The sequence below is a fragment of the Babylonia areolata genome, chromosome 20 (genome assembly GCF_041734735.1).
Source record: "Babylonia areolata isolate BAREFJ2019XMU chromosome 20, ASM4173473v1, whole genome shotgun sequence".
Classification (NCBI taxonomy): Eukaryota; Metazoa; Mollusca; class Gastropoda; order Neogastropoda; family Buccinidae; genus Babylonia; species Babylonia areolata.
In genome coordinates, this window is record NC_134895.1 from 38,651,951 (window position 1) to 38,666,608 (window position 14,658).

The following is a 14,658-nucleotide window of genomic DNA, read 5'->3' on the forward strand; positions in this document are numbered from 1 at the left end:
CTTTCCTATTTTGTTTCAGTTTGTGAATGATCTTGCATGTTCAACACCCTTCTCGTCACCCATATTATGGGGGGGAGGGAGGGAGGGAGGGGATGCCTTGATGGATATTATTATATATGGTCTTCATTGCATTGCTAAATAAGATTAAAGAGGGCACAGAGGTTTTCATAATGGTCCTATGCTATTTAAGTACCTGTCTTTGGTTTTAAGTTGGTAAGAACTTTTTTAATTAAATGTTTGTTTGGCTTGACTGTCATTTTCTTTTATGCATTTGAAGTAACTTGAAAGCTTGTTTATTGTCATGATTAAGAGTTTTTTGGGTTTTTTTCCCCCTAGTCTGCTAGTATTTTATTAGTGATTTAAAGATTTTTTAACCCCTTCAGTGTTGAACCTTGTTGAAATTAAACCAGTGTGGCGTGAAATTGAAGTGAAAGAAACTACTTCCTGTATACTTTTGGGTTGTGTGATTGATTGACTTTGCTGAACAAAATCAGTACAATCTTTGGAGGGAATAGTCCAGGGAAAAAAAAAAAAATCTGTGACCTTTTTCCTGATATGTAACCTCAACCTTATCACACATAGGTGACAGCCCTTTGCTGATGAGTATACAAGTCAACAGCAGTTAAGGGGTTAAAACATATTTTCATATTTTGTGTTCTTTTCTGGCTTGTTTGTAGACATGTGCATCTTTTTTTTTCTTCCTTTTTTTTTTTTTTTTTTTTTTGTCTGTTCTAATGTTTTTTCTCATGACATTCAGTTATGTTTTGTTGGGATTTTGGTCTCGCAAATTATTTTTCAGATGCATGTGTTTGTAGATTGTATTCAAATGTGCTTTTGTTTCTTTTTTGTTTTAAATGCATATTATGATTCCACATGGAAGTGTTTGTAGAATTTATCAAAAAAGCGCTTTGTTTGATTTATCCAGGTTAAACCCAAGATGATTTTGAAAGCTTTTGAAAGCTCATATGATATGAATGTGCATGTCTTTCAGTAATTTGGGTTATGAATAATTCAGTAAAACTAGTCTTTTGTGTGCATGTGTCTATTTTATTTATTTTGGTCTGCCTTATTTTGTGCTAATTTCTGTTATCTTGTATTGCTTTCTCTCTCTTTTTTTTTTCTTTTCCTTTTTTCTTTCTTTTGTGCATTGTTTATTGGGTTTATTTTTATTATTTGTTTCTTTTTTCTAGCTGCTAATCTGATGTTTCTGTATTATATACACTAAACCAAAATTTATTCAGGATATGAAATGGGGTTAAGGGAAGGGGCCCAAACAGTAAATCATGGATTGTTACCTGAATAACTCCTCCATCTAACTCTCCCCTCCAACTCACCATGTCCATCCCTCAGAGTCAAAACATTGTTTTAATTGTGTGGTTCATGAACACTCAGGTTCCTGGATGTTATATGGTAACCATTGCAAACGGGTTCACACACACACACACACACACACACACAAACACTTTTAAAAAAAAATCAGTTTATGAAAGGTTTCAACACAAAGTTGACTCCACAAACACTACACACTGACTGCCAAGCCCAAGGGACATGTGAATGAACATTAGAGTGTATAAACAGAGACACACACCAACTGCCAAGCCCTTGGGACTTGTGAACGAACAACAAAGTGTATAAACAGAGACACACCCTGACTGCCAAGCCCTGTGGACATGCACATGAATATCAGAGTGTATAAGGTGGAGTGATGGCCTAGAGGTAACGCGTCCGCCTAGGAAGCGATGGAATCTGAGTGCGCTGGTTCGAATCATGGCTTAGCTGCCGATATTTTCTCCCCCTCTACTAGACCTTGAGTGGTGGTCTGGATGCTAGTCATTCAGATGAGACGATAAACCGAAGTCCTGTGTGCAGCATGCACTTAGCGCACGTAAAAAAAAACCCACGGCAACAAAAGGGTTGTTCCTGGCAAAATTCTGTAGAAAAATCCACTTCAACAGGAAAAACAAATAAAACTGCACAAAGAAAAAAAAAAGATGGCAGTGTAGTGTAGTGATGCGCTCTCCCTGGGGGAAGCAGCCTGAATTTCACATAGACAAATCTGTTGTGATAAAAAAAATACAAATACAAATAAACAGAGACACGCCCCAACTTCCTGGGTATGGGGCTGACTTGATACTGAAATAATAGGTATGAGCTGACCTGTTGGGTATGGGTGTATGTAATAGGTATGAGCTGACTTGCTTGATATGAACTGACATGTTGCTGGGTATGAGCTGACTTAATAGGTATGAGTTGTCTCGCTGGGTATGGGCTTATATGATAGGTATGAGTTTACTTGCTGGGTATAGGCATATATGATAAGTATGAGCTGACTTGCTAGACATGAACTGACTTGCTGCTGGGTGTGAGGTGACTTGCTGGGTGTAACTAAGAGCTGAAAAGCTGGCTGGGTCTCTGTGAGCTTGTTAAATGGGCATAAGTCTTGCTGCAGGGGTTGTTAGCCTGCGGGTGTTGTGTGTTGTGTGTGAGCCTGCTGGCGTGTGTGAGCCTGCAGGCATGGTGTGGTGTGTTGTGTGTGAGCCTGCTGGTGTGGTGTGTTGTGTGTGAGCCTGCTGGTGTGGTGTGTTGTGTGTGAGCCTGCTGGTGTGGTGTGTTGTGTGTGAGCCTGCTGGTGTGTTGTGTTGTGTTTGAGCCTGCTGGTGTGGTGTGTTGTGTGTGAGCTTGCTGGTGTGGTGTGTTGTGTGTGAGCCTGCTGGTGTGGTGTGTTGTGTGTGAGCCTGCAGGTGTGGTGTGTTGTGTGTGAGCTTGCTGGTGTGGTGTGTTGTGTGTGATGTGGTGTGTTGTGTGTGAGCCTGCAGGCATGGTGTGTTGTGTGGGAGCCTGCTGGTGTGGTGTGTTGTGTGTGAGCTTGCTGGTGTGGTGTGTTGTGTGTGATGTGGTGTGTTGTGTGTGAGCCTGCAGGCATGGTGTGTTGTGTGGGAGCCTGCAGGTGTGGTGTGTTGTGTGTGATGTGGTGTGTGTGAGCCTGCAGGTGTGATGTGTTGGGTGTGTGGTGTGTAGGTGTCAGACTGCAGGCGTGGCGTGTTTTGTGTGTGGTGTGTAGGTGTCAGACTGCAGGCGTGGCGTGTTTTGTGTGTGGTGTGTAGGTGTCAGACTGCAGGTGTGATGGGTTGGGTGTGAGCCTGTAGGCATGGTGTGTGGTGTGTTGGGGATGTTGGTGTTGGGTGAGTGGGTGTGACCCTCAGGAGTGGTATGTTGGTGTGGAAAGACCCTCAGGCGTGGTGCGTGTGGGTGTGTCCAGAACCAGGAGGGGGAGCTGGAGAAGCTGCGGCAGGACCTGCAGAATCTGAGGGAGGAGGAGCAGGGCCTGGAGCAGCAGGTGGAGTCCTCCCGCCAGCAGCTGTCCCAGCTGGCCTCCTCCCACAGAGAGATCACCTCCCAGATCACACAGGTCAGCACAGCACATTGGGGGGTGTTGTGGTGGGAGGGGAGGGGGTCAGTGTGATGCTGTACATCATAAATTTGGTCTTTTTTTTTCTTTTGTTTGTCAGCCGGGATGTTTTTTGGTTGTTTTTTTTGTTTTTTGTTGTTTTGTTGTGTGTTTTTTGTAGATCAGTGTGCCTCTGCTCCTGCAAAAACAACAACAAACAAAACTTGGACTATTTTGAAAAGACATGTCTGTCAGAGATGGTTAATTTTCATGGTCTGTAATCGGTAGATGTCAGATCCGACTGATAACTGTTGAATTTTGTCTGCAATTTTGTGTGTGTCTGTGTATGTATGAAAAGAATTATTTTTCATTGGAGATTTAAATGAAGAAAGCTTTTACATAGAAATCAGTGGGAACTACTGATTTTCCATTAGGCATCAGATGAAAATTGTTTTTTGACTTCGGATCAAGGAAAAATGATTTTATGAACAAGGGATTAATCAAAGAGCTGTTAGGGGTTTTGTTGGTAAGATGTACTCGACATCAGCTCTGGACACAAGTGTTGCATTACACAGGTTAACGCAAAAGTAGGGGCCTGTGTGGCACATGCAAGCTTTGTTCAAAGGCTCTGCCCGTTGTTCTGTATTTAGTTTTGCTTCATGTTGCACTGCATGGACAGTATCCAGTGTGTGGTGGCAATGACTCAGAGAAGCCAACTCTTACAATTTCTGCATTTTTTATTAAGCTGGATTGCAGTTTGTTCTGACGTTAGGCAAACGTCAAAAATATTTCAAGTTCATTTTCCACTACATAGCATGGTCACATGCTTTCCTGTCATAACGTTACCCAGATGCTCTTGACCTATCGATCACGAGGCCAGGGCAGTCACTACTAACCTTGGTCTCACATGATGATGCTCACCTGATCGCTTGCATGTTTACATTGAAACAGCATTGACTGAACCAATCAGCTTAATCATAGCGGTTACACAGTGTTGCAGATAGGCCCAAGGGTTTTTACACCTTGTAGATATGATATACGTTTGCTGATGTGGCTAGGAGTCTTGAGTGTTCCACCAAACTCAAAATGTTCCCACCAGATTTCCTGATTGTTCTTACAAACACTTGACAGGGGTTGGAATCTCTTTTGACTGTACAGACGCAGAGTCGGGTACAGAGCTTGCAGGATCAGCACAGAGGACTGTCAGGCGGAGACCCTCCAGGCTTCTCTCTCACCCAGCTCAACGGCACCACTGCTGCCTCCGACATTGACCAGTTCAGCTCCAAAGCCACTGTACGTCTTCCCAAAGGATTTTTTTTTCTTCCTTTTTTTTTTTGTGTGTGTGTGGGTGGCCTCATTTGCATGCGAGAAAACACAGCACTATTTCTTCTTCTTGGGCTGCACATGCCTTTCTTCACTGGCAAAAAAAACCACAAAAAAGCCAACAGAAAAAGTGGGAAAAGGGGAACGAAAGAGAGAGAAAGTGAGCCAGAGACAGATGCAGATATATCATTGGCCAAAAAAGCTATAAAAAACAAACAAACAAACAAACAAACAAAAAACAACAACAACAGAAATTAGTGGGAAAAAGGGAATGAAAGAGAGAGAAAGTAAGCCAGAGACAGATGCAGAGATACAGAAATAGAGAGAGAGAGCAAAGGAATGCATGTGTGAGTGTATGTGTGTGTGTGTGATATGGATTGGTGGTCTGGTGGAGAATGTTCCTGCTCAGGCAGTGAATAGATCTTAGGTGTGGCAACCCCATGGGATGCTGGGGGTCTTTTAGTATAAACAGCATCCCCTGCCTTCTGGAAATTCTGTGTTAGAAATTTCCTCTTTTCTGTTGTTCTCTTTGTTCCTGCCTTTTTTTCTTTTCTTTTTTTTTCTTCCTTCACTGTTGTCTGCTTTTTCTGCCATTCCAATCCATTCCCTTTTTGTTGTTGTTTTTTTCAGTGAGCCTTGACTCCTTTTCTCTCTGAAATTATTGATAAGTATATCTGATAATTTAAAGTGTTTTTTTTTTCTCTTTATTTTTGTTTTATTTTATTTTATTTTATTTTTTTATAATCATGGGATGATGAATTATTTAAGTTGAAGAGCTGTCCTCAGTTTTGCCTTGTCTTATTTGCCTTAGGAGCTTAATGGTCAAAATATGTCCTGTACTTTTTTGGTTTCTCAAATGTGACAAGAGTTTTGTGTTTAACATGGTTAAATGTGTTTTTGTTGTTGTTGTTTTATTAGTTGGGCATTCCTGATACGGCCCTGTGCGGTCGGTTCGACTATAAACGACAATTTCATGTCACATGTGTGTGTGTCTACCCTAGGTGGTTGGTGAGAACAGCACATTCAGTGTGAGTACATTTGTAGCTGTATTTGTATTTGTATTTCTTTTTATCACCACAGATTTCTCTGTGTGAAATTCGGGCTGCTCTCCCCAGGGAGAGCGCGTCGCTATACTACAGCGCCACCCTTTTTTTTTTTTCAGTTTTTTCCTGCGTGCAGTTTTATTTGTTTTTCCTATCAAAGTGGATTTTTCTACAGAATTTTGCCAGGAACAACCCTTTTGTTGCCGTGGGTTCTTTTACGTGCGCTAAGTGCATGCTGCACATGGGACCTCAGTTTATCGTCTCATCCGAATGACTGTGTGCATGTTACTTCCCCCACCCACCATCCGCACACACCCCCATCCCTCCGCCCCCCACCCCCCCTACCCCTATCCCATCCCCCTACTTCACGTAATCTTTCGCACGAAACCATAAACCAAGGTCCCATATGTAGCATGCACTTAACGCTAATAAAATAACACTCCAAGGCAAACAAAAGGGTTGTCCCCAGCAAAATTCTTGAGAAAAAATCAATTTAGATAGTATAACTTATTCACCTGCATACAAGAACTGAAGAAGAAAAGGTTGGCGTTACAATGGGGCAAAGCACTCTCCCTGGGGGGGAGTGGCCCAAATTTCATACAGATTAATTTGTTGACACAAAAACAGTAATACATTATAATACAATCCAGTACAATAAAATTCAGTGCGATACAATACAAGACAGTACAATTCAGCACAATAGAATGCAACACATTACATTGCGATACAATGATGGACTGATAACTCAGTGCTCTATGTGTTTGTCTACCTTAGGTGAGCAGTGAGAAGGTGTGCAATGGTGGCTATGTGTATGACTGACTGATAATTTGATGCCCTGTGCATGTGTGTGTGCTGTGTGTGTGTGTGTGTACTCTGTGTGTTTATACACCAGGTGGGCAGTGAGAACAGCACGTTCAGCAGTTTCAGCACCAGCTCCAACACAGATGGCTTCAAGGACGACCCCTTCAAGGACAGCGACCCCTTCGCCGGGTCAGCTCCTGTGTCTGCAGACCCCTTCCAACATGAAGACCCCTTTAAAGACAGTGAGAGAAGTGTCTGTGCGTGTGTGTGTGTGTGGGGGGGGGGGGAGTGGGGGGGGGGGGGTTGGGGGGGGGGGGGGGGGGGGGGGGGGTAGGGGCTGGGGAGTGATGATTGGGGATTGGGTGTTTGTGGTGTGTGTGTGTGTGGCATTGGTGTGTTGTGGCGTATGTGTGTACTGGGTGTGTTTGTGATGTAGTGTGTTACTGTCTGTGTGCATGTATGTGTGTGTGTGTGGTATGATTTGGTTTGTGTGTATGTGTGGTTGTATGTGTGTGTGTGTGTTGTCTGTGTGTGTGAATGTGTTATTATTTGTGTGTGGTATGTGTTGGTGTATCTGTGTGTTTTAGTGTAGTATGTGTGCATGTGTTGTTTTGTGGTGTAGTATGTGTGGGAAGAAAGGTGATGTGCGTTTTGTTGTGGTGTAGTGTGTGTGTGTGTGTGAGTTTGTGTGTATGAGTGTGTGTGTGGGTGTGTGAGTATGTGTGTGGATTCATGAAAAACAGCTTTGTGTTTATGGATTGACTTTTGAATAGTCATGCGTTTATATGCATTCTCATACAGAAAAAAAAAAGTTCTGACAGTTCATCAGGACAGTACAATAAAGAATACAGGTGATGATTTGTTTGTTTTCTTCAATCCCAAGTGTCTTTTAGAGGCTTTTGTACACGTCGCACAGTTATTGATTATAGTTTTCCACAGTAGATTCAAACAAATAACGAGTTGTGTATACACATTGAAGTTGGGGGGAGAAAAACTGAGAACTTGTTTTTGTTTTGTTTGGTTATTTGACTGCTGAATGTTGGTGAAATGACATCAGTATGGCATGAACCTGAAGTGTAGTTTCTACTTTATGACTGTAAGCTCAGTTGTACTTAGATGATAGTCCTTCACTTGACAAGCACTTTTTGTCACAGCAGTTAAATGGTCAAATCAAGCCTTGAGAATCCATGATGTATGATTGTTGTTTGGTTTTGTTTGTTTTTTTTCCTTTCCACTGTAGGTGACCCGTTCAAATCAGAAGGAGCGTTTTCATCAGACCCCTTTGCCTCAGAGGACATGTTCAAAGATGCCTTCTCCTCCGGTGGTACCAAGGTAGGTGTTGAAGACAGGTGGGGTCAGAACCACATCACCACAGTCATAGGGCAAAATGACCACCTGGGGGGCTTGATAGCAATGTTTTTGCTGATCTGTTTATCTTTGCCCTTTTTGGTGGAATCCGAGCTGTTTCTTGTTCATGCATCATTTATTTCCAGCCTCTTTTGCATTTTGTTTTTAAATCTGATCTAGAGAGGGGTATTTTTACGGTTTACTTTGGTTTTGGGTAGAGAGGTTTTTGTTTGGGTGTTGGAAAAAAAGAAAAAAGATTCATGGTAGATATCTTCTTTTTGATTTAATTTTTTGGGGTGTATGTCTGTTTCAAAGAGATAAAAAAATATATAAATAAATCCAACTTTTTATTGTATTAGTTTGGGAAACATGAGAAAGGTTGTTGAGGTTTTTTTGGTTTTTTAAAAAATCATTCTGTTTTTATGTATACCCATATATATATATATATATATATATATATATATACACATTGTGTTTGTTTTCAGTTATACTTTTTATAGGCAAGAAGCTGTAAATACATTATTTTTATCTTTTGTTGGGGCATTCACTTGCCACAGGGTGTGTTTGAGGTTGCAAAGCAATATGATTTCAGTTTTGTGTGATTTTGTCTTATTTGAGCTTTGTCTTGCTTTCTGATTTCTTGTTTCTTTACTGTCTTGTTTGTTTATGTGTAAGTGTGTTTGTGTGTGTACATGTGTGTGTGTGGTAAAAGTTGGTTTGTGCATGGGTTTGCCATTTTTTTTTCCTTCTGTTTTTTTAATTTGCACAAGGTGACCTAGCGCCATACGTCCATCCACAAGAGTGTGACAACAAGTAGTTAGATGACACGGAAATGAGTGTTCGTGTATTAATACTGTCCTCAAATACCAGTGTTTTGTGTGAACATGACTGATCATGACTTGAGTTTTTGCTGCAGTATGGTGTGAATGCAGAGGTTGCCCACAGTCAGTTGTGGACCTTGGCCTTTGTATTACCTGTGTAGCTGCTTGGACAAAAAGCTCATTGTTTGGAAGAAGTACTAGTTGGTCTGAATCGTACCCATCCTCTTGCGGTCAAGGTCAGGGTCGTCTTGGCAGGTTTGTGCTGTGGAGACGCATTATGTCAGAGGGATTGGTAGTGGGTTTTTTTTTTTTTATGATTTATTAATGGATCAGTATGCCCTTCCGAACAATTTTTTTTTATCATTGGCACTGGGGGGTGGTTTTTTTGTTTGTTTTTTTTTGGCTTGTGCTGCCTATCAGTATACGTAGTGTTCTGCAAACAGTGATGATTAGCCAAAGTGAATTGGGTTGAGCTTCTTTCATCCTATTTCACATTCTGCCGCTTCTCATTTCGGCTGGGTTGGGGGTGATTTTTCTTCTGGCCTGTTTTTAGTAGTTGTCACACTCTTGTGGACTGACTAAACTTTGCATTTCCTGGGTAAGTATCAAGAAAAAAGCTGATTTTTAATTGGGACAAAAAAAGCTGTCTTTTTTTTTATTAATTTTTTTTTTTAGTTCATTTGCTTGTTTGTCCTATTCTGTTTACAACTGGTTGACACTGATTCTCTCTCTACTATCCTTTTTTTTAAAATTAAATTTCTTTTTGGTTGTAATTCCATTGATTTGGTGGACCTGTAGCCTTTCTTTTGACTCCCCCCTATTTTGTTTGGTTTGTGTGTGTGTGTGTGTGTGTGTGCGGTGGCTCAGGATGACCCGTTCAGCAACTCTGACCCCTTTGCCAGTGCTTTCCCCTCCTCCTCCTCCTCCTCCAATCCTAGTCACAGCGACGGCTTCAATGCCTTTGGCTCCGACTCCACCTGGCCTGCCGCCAGTTCTGGTCACCAGGTAAGGGAGGGAAGGGAGGGGAGGGGATCAAGGGTTGGGGTGGGGGGGGGGAGGCAGGCCGCGCTTGCCTCTTTGGATGAGGGTTTCAAATAGAAAAAACGAATAACAAAGAATTATTTTATTTTATATATTTTTGGATTGATTCTGTTTAGTATGAGGCAGAGAGGGGAAACGCAGTGTAAAGCGGGGGGAGGTCACGCTGCCTCTCTGCATGAGGGCTTCAAATAGGGGGAAAAAAAAACCAGAAAGAATTATTTTATTTTATTTTATGTTTGGATTGGTTCTGTTGTATGAGGCAGAGAGGGGAAACGAAATGTAAAGACGTGGGGAGGCTCACGCTGCCTCTGTGCATGAGGGCTTCAAATGGGGGAGAAACCAAAAAAAAAAAAGAATTATTTTGTTTTATTTTATTTATGTTTTGGATTGATTCTGTAGTATGAGGCAGAGAGGAGAAACGAAATGTAAAGACAGGGTGAGGACATGTTGCCTCTCTGCACAAGGGCTACAAATAGGGTGGAAAAAACAACAAAGAATTATTTTAACAAAAATATTTTTTATTAACCCCTAGGCTGACTATATGACGAGGTAACTCGTCAGTGCAAGCATGTATGCTTCGCTGCCACAATGACGAGATAACTTGTCATTGAAATATTCTGACTTCTCCCTGGTTTGCATTGAGTTCGTTGACAAAAACACTGGTAGTTTTAGCTTGGGGAATCTTTCTAGATTTTGTTCATAGCTAGAAACCCCATCTACATCATGAGGCAGTCCTTTATTTGAACATTTTGTTTGGGTTACTGCCACAGTGTTTGCCTGGCTCCTCTCCTCGCTCGTTCCGTGCTCACGACAGGCAATCATGTTGCACTAAATCAACTAAGATTGTTTTCTTTAGCTGATGCTCAGAAAGAATTGAAGCGTACATTTGAGGGACAAGACAGTGATGAACTTTAATAGGACGATTTGATAGAAAATAAAGGAGCAATGAAGAGACTGGCCAAGATATGACTGTCAGTGAGTGATGTTGGCTCTACAGCTGTAGCAGACGACAGAAAGTGACTGAATTATTAGCAGGACACACTGTGAGCAATTTTCTTAGCACTCAGGCAACGCAGTCTGGTGAGAACTGGATGAAGAGACCATGTGAGAGGGGTGAAGAGGAGAGGGGTGAAGACCGAGGGGGCGTAGCCCCACAGCAATATTATCACTTGGATAAGTCACAATGCATTGTGTATCTGTCTCTTTTTTTTTAGAATCTTTTTTTATTGTGGTTGTTCTCGTATAATTTGTGTGTGCAGGTATTATCCAATTGTCCAGAAAATAGGATAGTGTAGTGCAACCTGACTAATATTTGTAATGAACAAGTTGAAAATGTGACAAAAAATAAAACACTGATTTCAAAACAATAGCTGTCACTGAAAATATATGAAATGGGAAAACATTATGTGTTTTGTATTCTTTATTCATTTACCTTTCAGAAAATATATATTTTTGGGGGTCTTTCTCCAATAACAAAGAGCACAGAATTTTTTGAAAACATTTTTTGTGAAAAAAACCCTGGCAAATAGATTTCACTTAAACCTTATTTTCCTGGCAGCGAAAGGGTTAAGGCAGAGAGGGGAAACGAAATGTAAAACAGGGGAGGCCACGTTGCCTCTCTGAATGAGGGCATCAAATAGAGAAAAAACAACAGCAAAGAATTATTTTATTTTATTTATGTATTTTGGGGGGATTGATTCTGTTAAACGGGGGGAGGCCATGTTGCTTTGAGGGTTTCAAATAGAAAATCAATTAACAACAAAGATTTTTTTTTTTTTTATCTATATATTGTTTATTTGATTATTTATTTTGGGGGGATTTATTTATTGTGTGAGGCAGAGAGGGGAAACGAAATGAAAAGCGCTTTTTAGCAGTATTTCTGGAAAACAGGCACTGTATGAATGTCCTTTTTTTGGGGGGGGAGGGGTTTGGGGCATGGGGGGATTGATTCTGTTGTATGAGGCAGAGAGGGGAGACGAAAATGTAAAGTGCTTTAAGCAGTGTTTATGGAAAACTATGATGATATCCGTTATTATTATTAATATTATTATTCTTTTGTATGAGGCAGTGACAGATGTGTGATGTAGTCTGTTTGATTGATGGGAAGCTTGTTTTTGACATATGGAGTGGTGGGTTTTTTTTGTTGTTTTTGTTTTTTGTTGGTTTTTTGTTGTTGTTTTTTTTGTTTGTTTGTTGTTGTTCCATGGGTGTGTATATGTGGGTGTGTTTGGAGAGAAATGGAGAGAACTGGTTACCAGATCATCATTGATGCCCCTACAGTCTTGAGACTATGAGATGGAAGAAAAATGTGTGTGTGTGTGTGTGTAAACATAACTGTTAACATTTGCATTGCCTTGGAATGCTGCCGATTCAAGAAACTTAATGTGACAGGGTGATAAAATTCTGCAAGCTGTCCCTCATGTTGTGGGACACTGGCACTGAGACTGTGTGATAGAGTGAGTCTGGGCACATTGCTGTGCATAGAGGATGTCTGTTGAGCCTGTCTAGTGTCAGGATTCAGGAACATGTGTAAAGTGATTATTATTTTAATCATCTTAATAATAAATAATAATAATGATAGTATTTATATAGCACTGAATCTTGTGCAGAGACAAATCTAAACGCTTTCACACCAGTCATTCACACGCATGCATAACTCTAAAACTGAAGAAACTGAAGACAAGGAAGAGGCAGGGAATGGAGGCTATCTTGTGAAGAGGTGGGTCTTAAGGTCAGACTTGAAAGAGCTGAGCACGGTGACCTGACGAACCAAAAGAGGAAGTTCATTCCAAATGCAAGGTCCAGAGACAGAGAAAGAATGGCGTCCAACAGTGGAGTGTTTGAATCTGGGTATGCGTAAACAGAATGGATCTGAAGCTGATCGTAGAGAGCGAGATGGAGTGTAGAGGTGAAGGCAGCCATAAAGATAGGAAGGGGCAGATTTCTGGATACATTTATAACATAGAGTGCTGATCTTATACTTTATTCTGTGTGAGACAAAATCTTCCCATTGTAAGTATTGCATACGGCTCTTTATGTGACATATATGTATAAAGACAGATTATACTGTGAGATATTGATTATATAGATACATTTGTTTGCATCTGTTGTTCAGTGTTCAGGTCAGACTTATTTATTGAAAATGGTGTGTGCTACTTGTGCTTGTTCTCCTCAGGCAAGAGTTCTTTTTTGAGTGATTCATTGTTCATTGATATTTTATATTGTAATAACTCTCTTTTCTAAGTGATTGTTAATAAATTGATGTTTTGCATTTCAATAACTGTCTCCTCTGAGTGATGATGATTGACATGTTTTTTGCTGTTCATCTGAGTGGCTGAATTATTGATTGATATTTTACATTTCAGTAACTGTCTCTTCAGTGTGATTGAATTGTTAATTGATTGTTTAAGTTTTAAACATTTCAGTAAATGCCAGATTATCAATCTGTAAAAAGAGTGGGGGTGTGATTGGCTATACAATAAACTACACAAGACGAAAGAACTCCCCATCATCTTTTTTTTTTTCTTAATTCCCCCCCCCCCCCCCCCCCCCCATCTGCTTTACACAGAAGACGAGCGGCGGAGACGTGTTCGGCAGCGACCCCTTTGCCCCCTCTGCCCCTCCCTCCTCCTCCTCCTCTGGACCTCCCCCCAGACCTGCCACCTCCCCCATCCCCGCCCTCCCCCCCAAGCAGGGCAAGAAGCAGCCCCCACCCAGGCCTGCCCCGCCCAAGTCCAAGAGTCCAGCCCCGACCAAGCCCAAGGCCGACCCCTTCGGGGACTTCGGCACGGACCCCTTTGCCGGGAGTGACCCTTTCGCCAGCGGCGGTGGTGGTGGTGGGAAAACTACCACGTCCAACAGCAACTCCTTTGATGCGTTTGCTAATTTTAACGATTTTGGAAAGGTGAGTGGGGATTTTTTTGTTTTTGTTTTGTTTTTGAGATGATAGAGGAAGAGAGTGGTCTGACTGATGTTGTGATAGACATTTGGAGAAGATAGGGGTGGACAGAGAGTGAGTAATCTGATGGTTGCCGTAATAGAGAGAGAGAATGGTCTGATGGTAGCTGCAATAGTGAGTCAGAGAAAGAGAGGGAGAGAACACAGTGAAAGTTAATGCAATAGATAATGGTCTGAATGTTACTGCAACAGAGAGAGAGGTGGAGATATGTGCACAGATAAAATGGTCTGATGGTTGTTTAAGTACAGGGATAGGTAGAGATATATTTTCATGGTCTGATGATTGCCATAATAGAGATAGGTAGAGATATATGCACAGATAGAATGGTCTGATGGTTGCCATAATAGAGATAGGTAGAGATATATGCACAGATAGAATGGTCTGATAGAGATATATGCACAGATAGAATGGTCTGATAGAGATATATGCACAGATAGAATGGTCTTATGGTTGCCGTAATAGAGATAGGTAGAGATATATGCACGGATAGAATGGTCTGATATGCACAGATAGAATGGTCTGATGGTTGCCGTAATAGAGAGAGAGAGGGAGGTAGAGATATATGCACAGATAGAATGGTCTGATGGTTGCCATAATAGAGAGAGGGAGGTAGAGATATATGCACAGATAGAATGGTCTGATGGTTGCTGTAATAGAGAGAGAGGTAGAGATACATGCATGGACAGAATTGTATGATGGTTGCTGCAATAGAGAAAGAGGCAGAGATATATGCACAGATAGAATGGTCTGATGGTTGCTGCAATAGATAGATAGATGGTCTAATTGATGCTGCAATATAGAGAATGGTCTGATGGTTGCTGCAATACATAGAGAATGGTCTGATTGTTGCTGCAATAGAGAGGTAGAGATAGATGGAAAAAGAGAATGGTCTGATGGTGGCTTTGATAGAGAGATACATAGAGATAGACAGACCAG

At 41.3% G+C, this 14,658-nt stretch overlaps 1 protein-coding gene across 3 annotated transcripts in view; it reads left to right on the forward strand.

The window, feature by feature from the left end:
• LOC143295483 (uncharacterized) overlaps positions 1-14,658 on the forward strand; it is a 45,060-nt gene that overhangs the window by 15,699 nt on the left and 14,703 nt on the right. For 2 of the 3 annotated variants that reach the window (XM_076607202.1, XM_076607204.1), the window contains exons 15-21: positions 3,260-3,409; positions 4,547-4,681; positions 5,713-5,739; positions 6,647-6,797; positions 7,796-7,887; positions 9,591-9,728; positions 13,333-13,668. In XM_076607202.1, coding sequence (XP_076463317.1) covers positions 3,260-3,409; positions 4,547-4,681; positions 5,713-5,739; positions 6,647-6,797; positions 7,796-7,887; positions 9,591-9,728; positions 13,333-13,668 — 1,029 coding nt within the window. The remainder of the gene's footprint in view (positions 1-3,259; positions 3,410-4,546; positions 4,682-5,712; positions 5,740-6,646; positions 6,798-7,795; positions 7,888-9,590; positions 9,729-13,332; positions 13,669-14,658) is intronic. The other variant, XM_076607203.1, reaches the window with a different exon arrangement.